Source organism: Culex pipiens, chromosome 3 (assembly GCF_016801865.2).
Source record: "Culex pipiens pallens isolate TS chromosome 3, TS_CPP_V2, whole genome shotgun sequence".
In the NCBI taxonomy this organism is placed as follows: domain Eukaryota; kingdom Metazoa; phylum Arthropoda; class Insecta; order Diptera; family Culicidae; genus Culex; species Culex pipiens.
The window spans coordinates 153071553-153094333 of NC_068939.1; the positions used below are offsets into that span (position 1 = coordinate 153071553).

The 22781-nt window shown below is 36.4% G+C and overlaps 1 protein-coding gene across 5 annotated transcripts in view; it reads left to right on the forward strand.

Moving 5' to 3' along the window:
- Positions 1-22781, forward strand: part of LOC120421600 (zwei Ig domain protein zig-8-like) — a 415971-nt gene that overhangs the window by 324684 nt on the left and 68506 nt on the right. For 3 of the 5 annotated variants that reach the window (XM_052711285.1, XM_052711283.1, XM_052711284.1), the window contains exon 4: positions 21035-21079. The exons of the other annotated variants lie outside the window; for them this stretch is intronic. In XM_052711285.1, coding sequence (XP_052567245.1) covers positions 21035-21079 — 45 coding nt within the window. The remainder of the gene's footprint in view (positions 1-21034; positions 21080-22781) is intronic. 5 annotated transcript variants of the gene reach the window in all.

Consider the following 22781-nt stretch of genomic DNA (forward strand, 5'->3'; position numbering starts at 1 on the left):
TTTGTGTATATGGAGCCACTTGCACTAGAGAATAACATTTGATATGGGCGTAATATTGAGACTTTGTGTATGATATCAAAATACATACAACTTTTGAGAAAAGAGGTAATTTTGGTCCCTAATCACGAATCCATTTTTCATATATCGTGGTCATAGAAGACTTCTTGGGGTCAATTTATTTTTGACCTGTTACTGCTAAATTATGGTCCAATCAACTTTAAAGAACTCCTCATTCAATTCCATGAGTTTGATACGTCGCATAACATGTTTTATTTCTACCGGCTATGTTGTCCTACTAATGGCCAATTGGAACAAACCCTTGAATGCCCGCCAAAAAGTCATTTTTGTTACACTCTAGTAGTTATGCTCTCGACTTTTACTCTACAATTTCGGGTTTGGTTTTTCGGCTTTCAGTCATATAGCAGTGAAAACAATGTATTGTTTCAATTTCCGACGTTTCAGCAAATTTATTGCCTTTTTCAAGGATTCTAAAAAAAATATTTGTTTGTTTTTTAACTATTAGTGCTTGTTTTAGGTGGGAAAATACTGTTGGTTACTTAAAAAACGGTTTGTTTTCTTGTTATTTTTGGAGTTTTGGGTAAATTGGTAAATGTCTTTTGTTGTTGTTCCTCAGTCTTAGTTGCCCCTCCCCCCCCCCTCCCTTGTGCAAACCCTTAAAATTACAGCCAACTAAGCACTTATAGTTGAAAAATAAACAATTTTTTTTTTTAGAATCCTTGAAAAAGGAAATAAATTTGCCGAATCGTCGGAAATTGAAACAATACATTGTTTTCACTGCTTTATGACTGAAAGCCGAAAAACCAAACCCGAAAGTTACATTTCATATAAAAAAAATTCAATCATGCGTGGCCAATGTAAGTGACCAAAGGGATGTAACTCATGCACAGTGCTGCCAGACTCAAAATATTAAATTAGCTTACATCAATTGAAAACGATTTAAATGTAAATGCTGTCAAAGGAAGTCAATTTTTGAGTTGTTATGTCAATCAATTTATATTTTGTAAATTTAAGCGTCATTTTCGGTGTGGTGCTGTTATTTCAGGTCTTTTCTAAGACCTTAGCTTTATAATTTGTCTAAATCCAGCACCCCCTGTACCGGCAGCTATTTTTTTCCTGTATTTTTCTTATTTAGATGAAAAAAATATCCGGATAGCGGATAATTACGGATAATTATCCGGATATCCGTGGATCCGGATATTATCCGGATCATCTATCCGGATTCGGATATCCGGATATCCGGATAACGGATATATCCGGCCAAAACCCGCATCCCTAGTTGAAAGCCGGAGCCGGAGTCGGAGTCGGAGTCGGCTAATCTGAGAAAGCCGGAGTCGGAGTCGGAGTCGGAGTCGTTTGAAATATGACCCGACTCCGCAGCCCTGATAAATTCCACGTATGTTTGAAATATTTAAGACGTAAATTTGATTTAAAAATAATTAAATAAAACATTTTTGAAAAAAGCTAGATTGTCGATTTCGACCCTGTGATCATAACGTCAAAAGCTGAATCAAGTAGGGTAATACCTGTTTTAACACTTATCAGGCAAATTGTTAAACATTATTTTAATTATTTTTTTCAGTAAGTTTTTTCTAAATTTTTTCTTACTCTTGGTAATCTCTTAGTGATAAGCAATAATCGTTCCAAAATGGATTGAGATTTAACACACAGCTGAAAGGAACTCCAAAACTCTGTTATGTACTGCGAATGAACAAATTGTAACATGATTATTCACTAATAAAACCGAATTGAATTGAATTGAATTTAATTAATTTTCAATGGCATTTTTTCCAATCAAATTTGTAACTCCAACATCTCAAACCAACTTATTTAGATTTTGTAGTTTGGGTCAATAAGGTATATTTTGATATATTTTTAATTCGTGTGCCTATTTTTTAATGTTGTTATCACAATCTTAAGCTTTACCAAAGATACACTATTTCATATGCTTATTTTGTTTGACCGTTCCGATAATTGTATAATGTTTTGTAATTGAAAAAACAAATGATTTTGAATGTGTATCATAATAATTAAAAACAAAATTTAAAATCTCGAAAAAAATTGCAAAATTCTCGATCCCCTAAATCAAATAATTTTCTTAGAATCGTGCAAAATCTAAATGTTTGAAAAAACAGTGATTTTCGGAGTTGTAAAAAAACGGTGAATGCAACGCATTGCAAAGTTCAGTTTTTTTTTAATCGTTCGTTTTAACTATCCAACTCAAAAGAGCCTTGCTGAATTTACTTGCGACTAGTGCTGGTTAAATCACCACGTTACAATATGTCAAAATTAACCATGTTTTTTACTACTAATATCTTCAAAAATGAATAAAAGAATTGAAAATTGTTACACAACAATCAACCCAGCTACACAACATCCGCCAAAGAAGTGCTCTCAGACAACATACCATCTCGTTACCATGTTGTGGCTACTTAAGGGCACCATTTCTCAGTTGTCTCCCCAGGAATCCTGAACACACCATAATGGTATTCAGTACCTGCACGGAGAAAAAACCGTTCTGAAATTCGTGAACAAATGTGCATGTAATCGCATACTTTCGCTGTTCATGAAATCGTGAACTTTTTTATGATATCATGAAGAAAAAAACACGATATCGTGCACATAGTTCATGAAATCGCAAACTGTATGAAAAAGCTTTCCTGTTTCAATAACATGATTTTGTGACGCCACCTACCTGTGGATTGTTGTTGGCCTAGGGAGCTTTCTAACATTTCATGCACTCACACTAGTGCAACGCAGTCTTTTGTTCTCATGCGTAGTGGAACGAATTTTGACGTGTTCAATCAAGTTTGTGTTGATCTATCCACATTTGAAGAAAAAAAAAGTTTTCTCATTTTGAATTATTTAATTTTAATTTAAACACAACGCAGATTCGCTAATTCGGATGGAACTGAATTCGAATTAGCAAATCCGAATTCGCTAATTGGAACGACTGACAGCTGTCAAAAGCTTGAAACCACGTGTTAGGAAATCGTCTAATAGTGGGGTTAAAATGGCAACATGAGTTTGGCAACTGGTTTCGACGTTTGAGTGCTTTTTTATCGAAAACTTTCGAATTATCGGACATTCGAAGTAGGGAAATTCGAAATAACGAATCAGTTCTGTACTAATTAAAAATAATATAAAATATTGATACATTAACGTAAACTGAATCAAAAAATCCGTTCGTTGTAAAAGTACCTAAAATCTTAATAGGGTACTAAAGCCCAAAGTATTTTTGTATGTACAACGGTAAAAAACACGCTTAAAAACCATTTCTGATCACTTTTTTAATGTTCACTTGGAACGAGCTGTCAAGTAATTTACTATCTTTTAAAAAAAAGTCGCGAAGTTGAATTCCGCACAAATTATTAGAAATTTAATATTCAGCTATTTAAACAGTTTAATTGTTTTATTGTTGTGCATAAAAATAACATAGCACTTTAGGACCCTACTAAAACTTTATTTTAGGACCAATTAAGTCCAGCAATCTGGTTTCAAATCTGGTCCTAATGTTCTACGATAATTGGGTCCTAAAATTAAGCATAAATTTGTGATATTATTGTTTGTAGATCCGCAATGTATATAAAATTGGTTTTTAATTTAATTTAAAAAAAGCATCGGCCCTTCTTGACAGTAAGCATTCTACTTGACAGCTTGTTCCATGGGACCATAGTTGATTGAACGTAAAATGTTGTCATGTAAATATTTTTTGCATTAAAATTAAAAAAAGGGAAACTTAAATGTTTTTTTATCGTGTTTATGCCGTTGCACATTAAAAATTGCCATTGTCAAACTAAAAAGTGACGAACTGCCACTTTTTACACGGCGCTCCGCACACTATCAAAGCAAACGTTTGGGGTGTCAAACTAAAAAGTGACCCCGTCGTTTGACAACAGTTGGGGCTAAACCATCGGGCTTTGAGTGTATGGTTCGAAAAATCAATTGTGGTCCCATAAAACAAGCTATCAAAAATGATGCTCAAGAAAGACCGTGGGTTTTATTAAAATTAATTTCAAATTCCACCTAGTTTTAAACGTTAATATAAAGTGTCATTGTGCTCCATAAAATAAGTTTTTTCTATATTTACGTACAGCTTGTTAGGACCCTATTCATCACTTTTAACTTATGTATTTCGTTGATTAATAAATAAAGCATACCTATTTATTAATAACTGTTACAGTCAAATTAGTTTATTAACGTTTTTATTAATAATTAATAATTAATCTGATTGATTATTTGCAATTTTAAAGCGTTCCGTAATATTTGAAAGATCTTCTGTTTCCGCGTCGAGTTTTCGCTGAACGGTCCCCTGAAAAGCTCAGTCGCCATTGTTGTCATCGCAAAACGCAAACCAACGAAACAAGTCCGATCAAGCAGTCGCGAAAAATTTCTATCCCAAATCGTTTGCTGAAATGGACCGTTTTTGGAGAATCGGCCAATATTGGTCTCGGGTTTTCCGGGACAAGTTACGAATCTCGATTTTGGTAAGTTTTTTCTATCTTTTTTGTGATGTTTTGATTCTGAAGGTTTTTTTTTTCTTACAGGAGAAAACGACCTTGTTGTGGTTGGTCCGCTGGAACAGGAGGCTGCCGGAACTGATTCCGACAACCAAGTGACAAAGGTTAGACATTTTTGTTTTGAGGACATCAACACCAGCGGAGAGCAGCTAACCGCCGGCAGCCTTACCAATTTCTATCCGGAAGTGCCAACTGGGTTGCTGCAAGGATATTTTAGGCGGAGAGCGGAGTTAAAGTTATATTTAAAGTGCAGTGATTATTTTACAGTGCTTTGTTTATAAAATGCAATGTTGTTATCATTATTTTTATGAATAAAGATGCTTTTTGTTTTGTTGTTTTCTTTAATAAAAGTAAACAATTCGTTTGTGGTTTCAATGAATTTCTAATGCTCCGAATTAAAAGCTTGCATAACCCACCGCTAGATGTCAGGTTGAAAGCTTCATTCACAATATGAAACGATATGCAGATGGCGCTGTAAAATTGCTTGAAAGCTTAAAGCTCGTCAATACCAAAAAGTTTAAAACCCCTATGAAATTGGAGAAGCTTAGCGGCGTGAACAAGTGTGCATGATTTGCAATTAGTTCATGGAAATTGTTCATGGTACGTTTTCGTACCGTAGAAATCACGTTGTTCCCGATTTCGTGGTACGTTGTTCACGATTTTCGGAACGGTTTTTTCTCCGTGTAGTGACCTGTTTTCACCACAAGAACTTCTGAACATTTTCATCGAGATGACAACAACACTGCGTGGTTGCAAAACTCGCCAGGAACAAGTAAGAACGCTTGGAGCATTCATCTTAAAATACAGTTCGTAGTTTACTCGTTCTAATGATTTTGAATATTTCAATGAATTTATTTTTTTAGTTTTAAGTTAGGATTAGTTGTTAAAGTGATTTTTTTTTTCTTTTTTACCCAAATGTATTCGATTTAATGCAATAATGTAAAACAATTTGAAGTAAATAAAATAAATGTGATCAGTTAATAATAAAACGGAAAATACAACAAAGATGAAGAGCATTAGGCCATACCACTTAGCATGTAAAAGAAATGTAATTATTATAAGAATGTTCAATAAAGACATATTTAATTTCAAATTTTTGTTAAATTGTTAACAAAAACATAATTTTAAAGATAATATCGGTTTCCGAAGATCATTTCCTTCCCAATACCACCATCATGACCGACCATCAAATCCGATGTGAAATGTTAAAGTTTTATTTCCCCCACTGCTGGAACGGGAACATCCGTCGTCACCATCTTTGAGAAAATCCGCCGCTCCGCTTCGACCTTGCCCGCGGATTTGGTTGGTTTGTTTTTGCGGGATTACCTCGCCCGTATTCCGAGGGGAGGGAGACCTCGTAGCAATTGACGAGTATTGCTTGCCAATAAAACGCGAATGTTGCTGCTGGTTGTCGTCTTCGGTGGAATTATCCGCCAAATCGGGCACACTTTACAGTCATCCCCCTCTCGCCGCCATGGCTTCGGTGGTTTTAACGAGCCGAAATCGGTAACGATTTGTTACCAAAGCAATTGTCGAATTTGACGGGCTTTATTGGATCAACCGGGCCATTTCAGTTTGGCGTTGGGCTGTGTGATATGGCTTGCAAATTGGGATTTTATGGCAAGATATGAGGCGTGGTGAAATCTGACATTTTCTACTTAAACCATTGTAACTTTATACAGATTTAAAAGTAGAACAGAACGTATGTCAAGGTAAAATTAAATGATGTCAAATTACATCGAAACTTTTTTCCAACAGTCAGTTTACAAAAAAAAATGCCCTTTGATCAATTATTTTTGGAGAAATAATCCGGGTGGTAAATTCGTGGAATCCGGTAAACATTCACAGGGCCTCTGGCTTTTTGCGGGAAACCAGGTCGACTGGTTACGCTTTCGAGTTAATTTTCCCGGAAAAGCTGTTCCACGACCTCACAGCGTAGGACGATTTTCGCTGCAAAAAATTTCCCACATCCCAGCACATCCACACAGTTCAAGGTTGAAAAACAGAGCTCTAATGTTCGTTCACCTTTCACAACGCACCACACGCCATGGAAGCCTTCAAATTTGCATGCGCAAATTGAGTTTTCTAATGAGAAAAGGGAAATCGGTCGGGGTCCGATTCCGGCGAAAGTACACAATGTATGTAATAAGACAATATTTTATTCCGGGAACGTAGTGCCATTTCGGAATGGCACACGACCACTGCTGTTTTGGGGCGTGCAAGAAAGCTGAAACGACTCGCACGGGGGAAATTTGGTTTAACGAAAGAAAGTAGCGAGCTTTTCCACGACCGAACGAGGAAAAACAAACAGGGACAAGATAAATGTGCTGAAAAACGAGGAATGTTGGCACCCCGTCTGGGAAGGCACAACCAACGTGAAGAAACTGGATTCTTTTCGTGTTGCCATTTCGGAAGTGTTGGGATTTTCTGGAGGAATTTCTTCTTGAAGAATGCTAAACATGGAATTTCAACATTTTTGGCAACACTGCCAAAACGAGACTCAAGTTGACCGGATTGAACAACGAGGCACAAACAGAGCGTCTTGAGCACACGGAGAAAAAACCGTTCCGAAAATCGTGAACAACGTACCACGAAATCGGGAACAACGTGATTTCTACGGTACGAAAACGTACCATGAACAATTTCCATGAACTAATTGCAAATCATGCACACTTGTTCACGCCGCTAAGCTTCTCCAATTTCATAGGGGTTTTAAACTTTTTGGTATTGACGAGCTTTAAGCTTTCAAGCAATTTTACAGCGCCATCTGCATATCGTTTCATACTGTGAATGAAGCTTTCAACCTGACATCTAGCGGTGGGTTATGCAAGCTTTTAATTCTGAGCATTAGAAATTAATTGAAACCACAAACGAATTGTTTACTTTTATTAAAGAAAACAACAAAACAAAAAGCATCTTTATTCATAAAAATAATGAGAACGACATTGCATTTTCTAAACAAAGCACTGTAAAATAATCACTGCACTTTAAATATAACTTTAACTCCGCTCTCCGCCAAAAATATCCTTGCAGCAACCCAGTTGGCACTTCCGGATAGAAATTGGTAAGGCTGCCGGCGGTTAGCTGCTCTCCGCTGGTGTTGATGTCCTCAAAACAAAAATGTCTAACCTTTGTCACTTGGTTGTCGGAATCAGTTCCGGCAGCCTCCTGTTCCAGCGGACCAACCACAACAAGGTGGTTTTCACCTGTAAGAAAAAAAAAACCTTCAGAATCAAAACATCACAAAAAAGATAGAAAAAACTTACCAAAATCGAGATTCGTAACTTGTCCCGGAAAACCCGAGACCAATATTGGCCGATTCTCCAAAAACGGTCCATTTCAGCAAACGATTTGGGATAGAAATTTTTCGCGACTGCTTGATCGGACTTGTTTCGTTGGTTTGCGTTTTGCGATGACAACAATGGCGACTGAGCTTTTCAGGGGACCGTTCAGCGAAAACTCGACGCGGAAACAGAAGATCTTTCAAATATTACGGAACGCTTTAAAATTGCAAATAATCAATCAGATTAATTATTAATTATTAATAAATACGTTAATAAATTAATTTGACAGTAACAGTTATTCATAAATAGGTATGTTTTATTTATTAATCAACGAAATACATAAGTTAAAAGTGATGAATAGGGTCCTAACAAGCTTTACGTAAATATAGAAAAAACTTATTTTATGGAGCACAATGACACTTTATATTAACGTTTAAAACTAGGTGGAATTTGAAATTAATTTTAATAAAACCCACGGTCTTTCTTGAGCATCATTTTTGATAGCTTGTTTTATGGGACCACAATTGATTTTTCGAACCATACACTCAAAGCCCGATGGTTTAGCCCCAACTGTTGTCAAACGACGGGGTCACTTTTTAGTTTGACACCCCAAACGTTTGCTTTGATAGTGTGCGGAGCGCCGTGTAAAAAGTGGCAGTTCGTCACTTTTTAGTTTGACAATGGCAATTTTTAATGTGCAACGGCATAAACACGATAAAAAAACATTTAAGTTTCCCTTTTTTTAATTTTAATGCAAAAAATATTTACATGACAACATTTTACGTTCAATCAACTATGGTCCCATGGAACAAGCTGTCAAGTAGAATGCTTACTGTCAAGAAGGGCCGATGCTTTTTTTAAATTAAATTAAAAACCAATTTTATATACATTGCGGATCTACAAACAATAATATCACAAATTTATGCTTAATTTTAGGACCCAATTATCGTAGAACATTAGGACCAGATTTGAAACCAGATTGCTGGACTTAATTGGTCCTAAAATAAAGTTTTAGTAGGGTCCTAAAGTGCTATGTTATTTTTATGCACAACAATAAAACAATTAAACTGTTTAAATAGCTGAATATTAAATTTCTAATAATTTGTGCGGAATTCAACTTCGCGACTTTTTTTTAAAAGATAGTAAATTACTTGACAGCTCGTTCCAAGTGAACATTAAAAAAGTGATCAGAAATGGTTTTTAAGCGTGTTTTTTACCGTTGTACATACAAAAATACTTTGGGCTTTAGTACCCTATTAAGATTTTAGGTACTTTTACAACGAACGGATTTTTTGATTCAGTTTACGTTAATGTATCAATATTTTATATTATTTTTAATTAGTACAGAACTGATTCGTTATTTCGAATTTCCCTACTTCGAATGTCCGATAATTCGAAAGTTTTCGATAAAAAAGCACTCAAACGTCGAAACCAGTTGCCAAACTCATGTTGCCATTTTAACCCCACTATTAGACGATTTCCTAACACGTGGTTTCAAGCTTTTGACAGCTGTCAGTCGTTCCAATTAGCGAATTCGGATTTGCTAATTCGAATTCAGTTCCATCCGAATTAGCGAATCTGCGTTGTGTTTAAATTAAAATTAAATAATTCAAAATGAGAAAACTTTTTTTTTCTTCAAATGTGGATAGATCAACACAAACTTGATTGAACACGTCAAAATTCGTTCCACTACGCATGAGAACAAAAGACTGCGTTGCACTAGTGTGAGTGCATGAAATGTTAGAAAGCTCCCTAGGCCAACAACAATCCACAGGTAGGTGGCGTCACAAAATCATGTTATTGAAACAGGAAAGCTTTTTCATACAGTTTGCGATTTCATGAACTATGTGCACGATATCGTGTTTTTTTCTTCATGATATCATAAAAAAGTTCACGATTTCATGAACAGCGAAAGTATGCGATTACATGCACATTTGTTCACGAATTTCAGAACGGTTTTTTCTCCGTGTACTGCCTTCACCCGTTGATGCCGGTTGCTGACTGAAGCCTGGAGGTGTTGTATTCTCTGCAACTCTTTGCCGCTGATTCAACGGCAATGGCTGCAGATTTGGAACCACTCGAACAGATCCCGCTCCTGGTGACGCCAAAGCAGGAAAATCCACGTCCGTGTATGCTGGTGGTGTTTTGCGACGATTTGGTTGGTGCCTCGTCGTCGCTTGCTGCCGAATTTTAACAAACTCAGCACGTTTTGGGCAGCTTCGATTCTTGGTCGAATGGTCACCGCCGCAATTGAAGCATTTGGCTTCGATGTTCTCGTTGATTGTTTCGCAAGCTTGAGTTTTGTGCTCGCCTTCGCAGGTTGCACAACGACTCTTGATGAAACAGTTCCTTCCACCATGCCCAAACTGCAAGCAGTTCGAACATTGTGTCACGTCACGGTGCACTGGTCGATAACGTTCCCAAGTCACGATGATGTTGAAAATTGCCCGAACTGCTTTCAGCTCAGACGGCGTTGTCGATCCTTTCTCGAGATGAACCAGGTACAGTTGATAACGATACTTGATGTCCTTGTTGTGTCTCGTCATCTTGAAGACTTCGATCACGTTCAACTTAAGAGTTTTTAGCTCTTTTTTCAGCACACTCACATCCATGTCGTACAGGCCTCGGAGGACCTGTTTCATGGGGCGTTTACCTGGATCGTCATGGCTGTAGTATTCAATCTTTGTGTTGTTCAGGAAATCCCGAACGTAGTTGTAATCCTTTCTGGTAGGTAGCAGAATTTTGAGTCCATCAGCACACAGGCGAATGGAAGCTCGTAAAGCACCAGATTTTATAAACCCGGTCAGCCACTTTCGCACCGAATCCGATGACGATGTTTTCACAAAAATGGGTGGCAACTTTTCCCGTCGTTCAAATTCTTCCTTCTCGCTCACGTCCACAGGGAGGGTAGCGAACTGGTTTCCAGACGAATTTTGAGCGTCCTTGCTCAAACTGCCTGGCTTTGCAGGTAGCGCTTCGGCATTCTTTAGCTTCTTCAAATCTGCCGATCCTGCTGGTGAGGACCGCCTCTTTTTCTTGCCGTGAGGCATTTTTGCACTTTTTAAGCACTTTTCAGGAGCTAATATCCAGGAGTACCTCACTGATCGGTGGTCCACAAGAGAGTGAACAATTTAACAATTTCTTCGCCAACTCACACAGCAGTTGCAGTTGGTCCTGAAGAATAATTTGGGTCATTGATCATTGATCCAAGGTCCGTTTTCCGATATCTCGTGACGGCAGAACGGTACGACCCCTTTCATTTTTGAACATTCGATAAAAAAGACGTAGTCCTCTGATTCGTGATCAGGGACCAAAATTAACCCTTAAGACAAAGTATCACACAATGGATGATTCACTGTTACTTTTGGCGTTGATAAGTAGTTTCACAACTGAATTGAGCAGTTCTCTACGGAATCGGTATTTTTTCTTTAATTTTAATTTTTGTATTTATATATGCCTTCGGTATGCCCAAAGAAGCCATTATGCATCATTAGTTTGCCAATATAATTTTCCATACAAATTTGGCAGCTGTCCATACAAAAATGATATGTGAAAATTCATTAGTTGCTGAGATATCGACATTAGAAAATTGTGGGTTATTTGGGTGAGACTAGAGGGTGACGATTCTCTAGATTTTCAATGTCCCGGGAATCGAGAGTTGAACTTGGCAATTTCCCGGGAATTCCCGGGACCCGGGAGTTTTTTTTTACTACGCCAACAGTGTCAAAAATTTAAAATGAAAAGTAATAAATTAGTTTCTTTTAAATGAATCCAGTTATTGTTAATTCATACTTATTTTATGAAACGTTAATTTGTTTTGAGGAACTATATGAAACATTTGATTTTTTTCTGAATCTGCAAAAACAAAATCGTTTCTTGAGTTTTTTAAGACTCAAAATTGTAGTTTAAAATATTTACGAATCTTTATTCGCACTGAGTGATTTTTCAAAAGGTTCACAAACTTGTTATTAGATTTTTGGTAAAAAAATACGTATTTTGGGAAATTGAGCTTTAGTGAAAAAAAAGTTGATAAAAAAATCTACAATTTTTTTTTCCGTGTACCTATTTTTTTCTCAAAAGTCCTCAACAATACCTACAACTTTGCCCAAGACACCAAATTGATCAGAAAATTCACTCAAAAGTTACAGCTGTTTGAATATTTACATACCATTTTTGTATGGGCAGCAGCCAAAATTGTATGGAGACTTGTATGGGTGAACCAATGATGCAAAATAGCTTATTTGGTCATAGGGAAGGCACCCACAAAGTTTAAGTCAAATCAAAAAATAGAAAAAATAAAAATGGTCGAAATCGGCCGATTTTGTAGAGAGTTGCTTTAGTGTCTTCCTTTTTATCTACAAGGACTTCGCCGCCCTTAAGTTTTTAGGTTCAACATTAAATATTCATTGAAGAAATATTTACAGTTATCAGGAAAACCCAAATGATTACAAAAAAAAACTAGATTATGAGGATTGATATGCTCAAGAGAAGATATGGAAATTGAACTTAACTTGAAAAAGCTTTTCCCTTTTACAAATAATTAGAAAAAATAATATTTGAAAATAAAACATTTGATTTCATATCTGGGGTGTAACTGCTAAATAATTTTTAAGGTTTTGGGGTCCACCTTTTTTTTGGCTTCTCTCAATTATAGTTATTGGAATTTTTGACAAGTTAAAATTTACACTTTCTGAATAAGAAGATTAGATGAAAATTGTTTTTTTTTTCGAACTTGAACATCGAAAATTGGACATTCAATGTTCTAAACAATTTTGAACTTTTCAAATGTTTTTCTGATTAGTTTATATAACTTTGCTTCGATATTTATAAGTTTAAATTTCCCGGGAGTCTCGACCGAATTTCCCGGGAATCGAGAGGTCCAAAAATGGTCAATTTCCCGGGAAATTTTTCCCGGGAATTCCCGCTCGTCACCCTCTAGGTGAGACTTAAAAATCATCAATTTTCCTGTTTTTAAACCTTTGCATGACAATATCTCTGCAATTAAGGGTCATATTAACAAAGTTCAAAAAAGCACAATATAGAGAATTTTCTCAGCTTTTCAAAATATTGTTTTTTTCAAATGTGGGCAAACAATTAAAAAAAATTACTGCGACTATTTTGAAAAAAGTTACCTAAAAATGGCTGTAACTTGAAAACGGTCACTAAAGTACTTTTTGATTGCAAATTTGATTTTACATCGAAAAATGAAGTTGACAAAATTTCGCGACCAATATTTCGATTTTTTGAAAAAAATTGTATTGATTCAAAATTGATGTCCTCTAAAACATATCAGAAAATAAAAAAAAAATTAAAAAAAAGTGTTTTTTTGCAAATCAAGTTTTAGTGACATGAGTGAAATCAAAAATCACCAAAAAAAATTTACCGTGTATCTTTTTTTTCCAGTGTAGACCATATCCATACCTACACAGAAAAAAAAATCATGGTAATATTACATCTGGAAAGGGGTACATCTTTTATATTAGAAAAATGTGTAATTTTACCTCTTAAAATGTGTAATTTTACCACTATTCTGGTGTAATAGCGCATTTTCAGTCTAAATTGAGGTAAAATTACATAATAAAAGAGGTAATATTCAACCTTCTAATATTACAACTTCCAAATTTATATTTTTTTTGCTGTGTACTGATGCAAACTGACTTCTTTGGGCATACCGAAGGCACCAAAAAAGTTTCAACCGGATTAAAAAATACAAAAAAAAATCTAATGACCGAAATCTCAGAGAATTGCAGATAATTTCACACCACCCTAATACTTAAACATAGACAAATTGTATGGATTATTTTTTATTCTTTTGAAAATTTATAATTTCAATTAACACCTTAGAGCATAGTCACCAAACAGCGGCCCGCGGGCTAGTTTGTGGAATCCGGACCACTTAGGAGTCCTCTTGTCAAGGTCTCTAGACAAATTATGAAGAATTTTTCTTTTATAATAAAAAAACTCACTAAAAGAAATTTTCATCATTTTTTAAGGATTGGGAAATATCTCGTTTTTTCAAAAGGATCTATAGAACATAGATATAGGATCAAAGATGAGCGTTGAAGCTTTAAAATTAATGAAAAAATCTCAATTTTGTTTGTTTGTTTGTTTGTTAAAATTTTGATTAAGATTCTAGCTGTGTTTTGAATAAAGAAACTTTAATTTTTTTGAACATTTGAAGAACACCGTTAACATCAGAAACCCAAATGCAAATGCTCAAAAAGAACAACACAGTTAAATCGAATTTTCAATAATTATAGTACCAGAAAATTCTATATCCATTCAAGAGTCGATTAAAACTATTATTCCAATAAAATTTAATTTAAAAATCTGCAAACAGACAGTAAAACAACATAAGGAGAAGCATGGTTATATCATTTAGAATGAAATAAAAATTTAGCGGAAATTTTATCATTCGAACAAAAAAATTAATGTGCTTGATAACATAATTAAAATATATTAAAATTTAATTGTTTTTCTTATTTTCAAATATCTCATTAAAAATTTAGAGCAAAGGAAATAAAAATCGATACAAATCCCCACACGAAAGTTTTTAATAACACCCATTTTTTTCAAATTTAGACCGTTGCAACTTTGTATGTTTCGAAGCTTATGTCGGACCAAGCAATCCACGACTCCCTCGTCCAGTTCATGATTTTATGAGGTGGCCCTGGGCTGTTTTGAGGCGGTGTTAGTAGTTATATAATGGTTTGATATGTTTTACCTTGTGACATTATTTCGCCACTACGGATCAATTCAGTTCTAGAGCATTAACTCCAAGATGGCGGACAGGTTAGCATCCCAGACCATCAATCCAATGGTGTGAGCTCGAATTCAAAGTTCGATTCCTGATTCCAAATTTCAAGGGAACTGATCGGGATTTGATCCCTGCACCATCTGCTTTTGAGACAGGAGCCGCAACCATTAAGCCACGGAGCCGGTTAGCTTATTTGCAACGGCCTTATTGTTTAAAAAATAATATTTCTATGATGAGATTTGTAAGTTTTTTTTATTGAGCATGAAAAAAAACAAATCAAAGTTTTGATAAATAAAATAAAATTGAAATAACATTGACTTGATTTGAGCGGCAGTATAATTGAAGCCAAATATATTTGCAAAATCTATTTTTTTCCAAAACTCATAAAATTTGGATCAGCGTAAATTTTAAAGAATACAATTTTCAAATTGAATAAAAATTTCATTAATCCGCAGTATATTTAATAAGGAGGGAATGCATTTGAGGAGATTCATATGTGAGTAAATTTTCTGAAAATTCTAAAATTGGAAAACATATGACTACGAAAGGAAGTTTATCAAATTTTAGATTTTAAACTATTCAAATTTAACAAATTTCAGTAATTTTTTTTTGAGTTTCACATGCGGCCAGCGATATAACGGTAAATTTCCAAAATGGCCTGCTACGTTTAGCTGGCTGAAGACCACTGTATTGATTAGATGGAAATCAACATAAACTTTGATGGAGTGGGGATAAGGTATATCAGAAAACAATTTTTTATTCCAGAGAAAAAATAATTTCAGGAAAATAAAGTATTAAAAATTATAAGTTAATTTATCTGGTCAAAAACAAACCTTTGGAAATATTTTCTTACGACAAAAAAAGTTTCAAAAATCAGAATGCAAAAATATATGTTTTCAATACTCTAATTAGAAAATCTGGAGAAATTAATTTGAAGCTATTTGAAATAGCTATATTTTTTTTTTATGAATACCACCACAAAACATTTGTAAATCTGCACTCTTGCCATAAACTTAAAATTTCTGTTTTTTTGTAAACACGCTTGAATTAGGTTTTTTTTGTTACATACACTTACATATTTACAATATAATTTCATGCAACCCAAAATAAATATAATTAAAATAAAGAAATTTTTAAAATTTACTTCGTAGATTTTGTAGACATATCTTCTTTTCATAAAATCAAATTTTATGTATTATGATTGCACCAATTGTTTATGATCTCGCTGGATTTTTTTATCTTCCATCATTTTCTTGCCCACCACTGGTTCTCAAAAATCAGATCCTGCCCGCAGGGTTAAAGATCACCACTTTTAAACCTTTATGAACTCGAACTGAACTAAACCTATTTCGTTTATAGGAATGAATTTCCAGAATAAATCTCTCGATAGTTCTTAGTATCCAAGCTGATATCTCATTAAATTTTCACTCCCTTAATGCCACCTTCAATCAGCTCTTCAGTTTCGTCTCCATATTTGATCGATTCGATCCAAGTTCGCCATATCCTTTGGGTGGGCGGGCGGGCAAACTACCTTTCGTCGACGACTTCTTTCCAGGCAATTTGCGTTCTCCACTGATGCGCGCACGAAAATCCCACCATCAACGGCGGCTGCTTCTGCTGTTGCTTCAGCCGGGTCGACCGGAAGCTGTAAAGTGCTCCCGCTAGAGCCCGGAACGAGCTCGAGAGAGCTTTAGGGAGTTGTGGGGCGAAACGGGGTCGAACCGCCGATAACGAGCAGCGCCGTTGAAACAAATCGCTACACTGATGCTGGCAGTTGCAGCAACTGCAGTGGCAGTTTGCGGTTGCACTGTTGTAGGGGAGTGTTGGCAATTGAGTCAAAATTGTTCGTTTTTTTAATGTCTTTACAAACAGGATAATTTGTTTGAAAAACCCAAATGAAAAAAAAAACAGGATAATTTGATAAAAAAAAACCCAAATGAAGCAAGCTTGTCCAGAAATTGACATTTCACCCTTCTATTTTGCGGGGATATTTACTCTCGCAAATGCCATTAAAATCAGTTGCGGGTTTAATGGTTCGAAAGTGAAGGTCTTTTCGTGGGACTTGGCGTCTGGATTTGAGACACATACACAGCACACAAACACACACACACACTTGGAAGTTAAGCTGAAAAAAAACCCGTGAATGTACTGTGTTTGCACGGGAACACCCTCACCGGGATTAGTTAAAAATATATGTTTAGTCCTCAACGGTATCAGCTGCAGTTCACCTCGTTTTACAGAGCTCGTTGATTTCTGTACGAAAATTCTCTTGTCTATAGTTCCTAAGTAAAAAAATAGTTACGCTGACAAATTCAGAAGAGCAATTCTCCACCAAAACTGGAAATGGATTTTAATTAAATTTTTGCATTGGCTCAAACTTTGTGGGGGGCTTCCTCATGACCATAGTAGCCATTTTGTGTGCCATTTTTTCACCTATTCACCCAAAAATGGTACGTTAATATTCGAAAATTTGTATCTTTTGAAGGAATTTTCTGATCGGTTTGGTGTCTCTGGCAAAGTTGTAGGAAAACGGAAAAAAAATGTTGGTTTTTCAATTAAGGGGTTACATACATGTAGAAAATCACAAAATTTCATATTACAGAAAATTTATTGAATCCACTAAAATGATGGTTTTCAATCACTCCTGAAACTTTCATGAAGATATTACATGATTAAACTGAGTTAGAGACGATTTTCAGCTCAACATTTTGCCGTGCGCAAAGCGGACTGTAAAACTTTCTGAGCGTTTTTCTCGAAACACCGAGTTGATTTACGGGTGCCACGATATCTCGAGATGGGATGGACCAAATTGGCTGAAAATCGGGGTGAAGACTCTCAAGAACTATCCCGTGTGCATGACGAAGCCCGATTTTGAAATTTTGCTTTTTAAAAAAATACAAAAATCAAAAACTGACGATTTTTTATATGAAAAACACAAAAATATTTTTATCTTTTTTTAAAATAAGTTTTTTGAAAATCGGCCTTCGTCATGCACACAAGACCGGTTTAAAGAGTCTTCACCAAAATTTTGAGCCGATTTGGTCAAGGCAGGGTTGAGATATCGTGGCACCCGTTTTTTGAAACTGCTAACTTCAAATAGCTATATCTTGGCAATGATACAACCAAATGTCTTCAAAATTGTTTTGATAATAGATGAAAATGTATATTTTAATTCCCTGAAAATATTTTTTAAATAAAATTAAGTTTGTGCCCACACCAGCCTCTGACTTTTCTGTTGATTTACATGTATGTAACCCCTTAACTTTTTTCTGACAAAAAATCTATTCACCAAAATCCATTTTTTTATATGTTTTAGGGGCCAAAAAATCCCGCAACGACCTCCGTGTACGCACGAGTGCAAGCAGCAGTCAAGTGCTCAGTGCTCCATCGTTTTTTCGAAATTTTTCGCCGTAATTTACCGTGATTAGCCGCGAGTTTGCTCCACCAGCATGCCAAGGGCCAGCCGTGGCCGTGGCAGTTCGAGTGCGGCCTCGAAAAACCCGCGAAGTTCGTCTACCGGCCGTGTGCAAAAAGGTAAACAAACCAACGCCGCGTCGTCCGCCATCGCGCCGGGGAGTGTGTGCGCCAAAGGATTTGACCCGAAATTATTACACGCTAATTACAGCGTCCAGGATCGCAGCCCTATTAGGCTCCGTTCAGCTACTTTCGGCAATCCGTCGACCGATGGCGCTTCAACATCCGCCAACATTCCCACCAGTAACAAGTTCGCGAGACTGAGTGACGTGGAAAGCAACAACAACAACACCGACGGTAGCACTACCGACGACGACGACGACGATGGTCGTGCACGTAAAAAATTGATTTCGCCAAAAAAAGTAATTACTCCAAAGGAACGACGACCACCACCAATTTTCGTTTTGGACACGTTGGCGGACGATGTTGACGAGCAGCTGGAAGGCCTCGTGTACTGCCTCAAAATAGATAAATCATCAGTGCAAGTGTTCACATTTGACCAAAAGAACTTCGACCTGGTTGTGGAGAAATTGAAGCGTTCTACACATTCGACCGCTGTTAAGATCGTCTTGCAGGGGTACCAAGACCGCCCGACCTCCGTCCTCAAGGAGCACCTCTCGGGTGTCGGAATAACGCCGCGAGACATAAAAGTCCTCTCGCGGAAGACAACCGTTACAGGTACACACACACTGTACCTGTTGTACTTCGATCGCGGCACCGTCAAACTTCAAGACCTGCGGCGGACTAAGGCGTTGGACGGTTTTTGGGTAAACTGGCGGTTTTACTCAAAAAATCCGACGGACGCAGCGCAATGTCACCGATGCCAGAAATTCGGCCACGGCTCGCGGAACTGCAACCTCCGGCCCCGATGCGTGAAGTGCGGTGAGTCACACCTCTCGGAGGTGTGCGCACTGCCACGAAAGGCGGACTTGGGGGAAAAAGCAGAACAAACCAAGCCGCGGGTAAAGTGCGCGAACTGCGGCGGTAACCATACCGGTAATTACCGCAGATGCGTCGCGCGGAAGTCCTGCCTCGAGGAGTTGGAAAAGAGGAAGAAGAAAGCAGCAGCGTCCCATCCTCAGCGAAGTACGAGCGCAGCCGTTCCTGCAGCTGGCCAGCGTACGGTTCCAGCGGACAACCCAGCGTTCCCTCCTGGATGGGGGCGGTCGTTTGCAAGCGTTGTCGCTGCCGGTAGCGGCGATGCGACCCAGCAAGGAGTCACCGGGGAAGATCTCTTTACCCTGCCAGAGTTCTTTGCTCTCGCGGGGGAGATGATGACGCGGTTTCGGAGCTGCCGTAACAAGGCGGAGCAATTTCAGGCCCTCGGCGAGCACATCTATAAAGGATAAAAAATTGTGATCTAGTTTTAAGCTATCTCTACCTCTATCCCCTTTCCCTTGCAATTTTAGTAAGTTTTTTTTTCTTATCTTTTTCTTACTTTCGGTAACCCCTTAACTACAAGCAACAATTGTTCCAAAATGGATTATGATGTAACACACAGCTGAAAGGAACTCAAAAACTCTGTTATGTATACCAAAAGAACTTATTGTATATTGATAATTCACCAATAAAACCGAATTGAAATTGAAAATCCCGCAACTCAATTTTTTTCCGACCTAATTTTTTTCATCAAATTTGCAATCGAAAAGTACTTTTCAGATTTTTTTTATAAAATGCACCGTTTTCAAGATATACCCACCTCCAATTTAATTTTAAATGAAAAATTCCAGAAAAAGAAACGAAATATTTAATTAAAGTTTTTGTAAGTCTCATCAAATTATCCCTTTATGTTACAGTACGGATATCTCAGAGACTGGTATTATTTTCAATGTTTAAAAATAAACATTTTGGAAATATCCTGATCTTTTTGAAAATATATTTTTAAATTTTGCATTCAACTCTTATATTTGAACAGGCTTTCTAATGATATTTGACCTAAATAAAATATTAGTCTTGATTTCAACTAAAAAAAATCGAAAAGATCAGAAAATTTCTCAAATATTTATTTTTTTACATTAAAAATAGGACCAATAGTGAAGATATCAGTGCTTGATTATAAATGGATGTTTGGACGAGACATAAAAACTTAAATTTTCTTGCTGTGCTTCAGCAACCAGAGGTCCAATCTTCATTGTCTTAGGAAATTTTATTGGAAATATTCTCGACCTTAAAAAAAATCAGGGATGGAAAATCATTGTTACTATTTTATAAATTAAAAAAACTGGAATTCATCCGTTCAAATTAAATATAAGGCGGTTATATCTGGAATACAGAGCAATTGATCCGAAAATCTGTAAAGTACTTTTCTATTACAAATTTGATTTCACATTAAAAACTAAAGTATTAAAAATATCGAGTAAATAGGGGAAATATACCCATTTTAATCACTCTAAGCCGTTCGACCAATTCTCATCACTTTTGCAGTTTTCCGCTATTAAATCAACATTTTCAGATACATCAACAATGGAGAGTTGCTTGCTCACTTTTATTTGAGCTATTTGTTACTTTGGAACAGTCAAAAACACTTTATGAAAGCTGTAATTCATGATATAAGTGCTGATAGGCCAAGAATAGAAATAGGATGAGAAATGGTATATTTCCCCTAGTCTATTTAACTTAAATCATAACTAGCCGGAAAAAAACTCCATGTTTATATGGCTCAAAAGTTGCGGTGTTTGTCTTCTAAAACATATCAAAAAAATAAAAAAATAAATCAAAAATATGGATTGTGGGAAATTGATTTTTTATGAAACCATTTTTATACGGACAGCTGTCAACATTGAACCAGTGACACAAAATATCCTCCAAAAGGTTTGAGCCCAACTAAAAAAAAAGAAAACAAAAAATAAAAATTAACTGATTTAGTTGAGAAAAGCTCTGAAGCATTCTAGAATCCCAGTTTTATTCATAGTCAAAAGTCACACTCTATAAAACAATAGTTCAAAACCAAAACCGGTATCTAATTTAATTTTATTTTTCAGGTAAAACAAACTACCCTTTGGAATTCAACTCAAATTCTGTTTCTGGTAAGTTATAAATCAAACAAAAATCCCTAACAATTTTGAAAAGAACTGTTTAGATATTTATGAAGTTATGAAGTAAAGTTACACTACACAGCTAAAAAAGTAGTATTCCAGCTGCGTGTAAAAGGCCAGAGTGTAAAATAAATATTGCATTATTGATCCTTTCACTGTAACTTGGATTTTGCCCGCAATTATTTCTCGCACTTTTGACAACAACATTTAAAAAACTAGGCATCCAGCTTTTGTTTGTTTACATTTTCAGTCGCAGTTTCCACCAAACTGGACGTTTCGCACTTTTAAATAGCGATTGACAGCTGAAAAACGATCGGCAACCGCGGCTCGCTTTGACCTTTTTTGCGAAAATTTTAAATTTTCCATGCCAGTTTGACAAGTCGCAATAGTGCGATCGATAGCAATAATATAGTGCGATGTCCAAGTTAGTAGGAATTGCGCAATATTTTATGCAAATTTATGTGATTTCACACCCTGAAATATGTAGCCCATCAGTATGGAAAACCTACTTGACCGAAATGTCAAGCTCATATATGCGTTTATCCTTATCTTTGCATCGGTCTGATGGCCGAGTGGGCTTAGTCGCCAGTCCTAACTGTTGGTGCTGGGTTTGAGTCCCGTCGGTTGCAACTTTTTTGTGTTTGCAAAAATTGTACATGCAGTGTGTAATATTTAGTGTTTATTTTGACGAAGGTGATGTGCATGCTTTTGCATGCGATTTTACGATCGGAGTTTTTGCTGTATAGGTTAACAAAAAAAATGGAAAATCTTAATAGGCTTGGCTTAATAGGCCTGGCTTAATTCTTTAGCTAAAAATAAGTAACTGTGCCAATTTCAAGGTTCAAGGATTACTATTTTTTGTCATCCTAAGCAACACTCATTTGCTTTCATTTTTCAAACATTTAATCAACGTTGACAAAAATGCAAAGTAATTAAAGCAACACAGGTTTTATTCAACCTAATGTGAATTTTAATATTAAAAGCACAGCTAAAACCACTTCACTGCAGACAAATTTTAATCGACCCTGCATAAACATTAAAGTAAATCAGCGCCTCACTGGAAAACATAAAACTCAAACGGCAGCAAAATAAATATGGCACAAAATGTAAACCCACCACCGCGCTGTCGACGACCCAAGTTAAACCAAAACCGTACCCAGCGTCATCCCACCCATTAATCCTCATATGTCTTGACGGCGCTGGCCCAACTCCGAGGGTTTCAGCCCCTGGGATTTATGACCAACGGCCTTCACTTTGTACGGTTGCACAACGCAACTAAAAATATTTTTTTCCCAAAATAATAATAATACAACATTTTTCAAATCATCAGTCAAATTATAAGCTTAAATTTATTTTTCAATTAATTGCTCCTCTGAAAAAATATTATTCTTCAAAAAACTCAGCTTCGAAACTCCTCCTGTCTACCCCAAGCAACATGTTTAGGAGCCTTCCGAGCCCAGTTCAAGACTCCCGTGGGGAGGAATTTCGCCCCTCAAATTAACGTTCTTTATGGTGCTCTGCAGCGCAAAACAAGGGCACATTTTCCGGTCCACTCACAGTATTCCCCCCTAACAACCACCCACGTGCCCGGAAAATTCCTCCCCCTCCTCTTCATTCACCAAAAATTCGCATTTTTAAGGCGAAGCTGTGTTGTGCGTTTAATTCGGCCACTATTATCTGGCACAGTTTATTT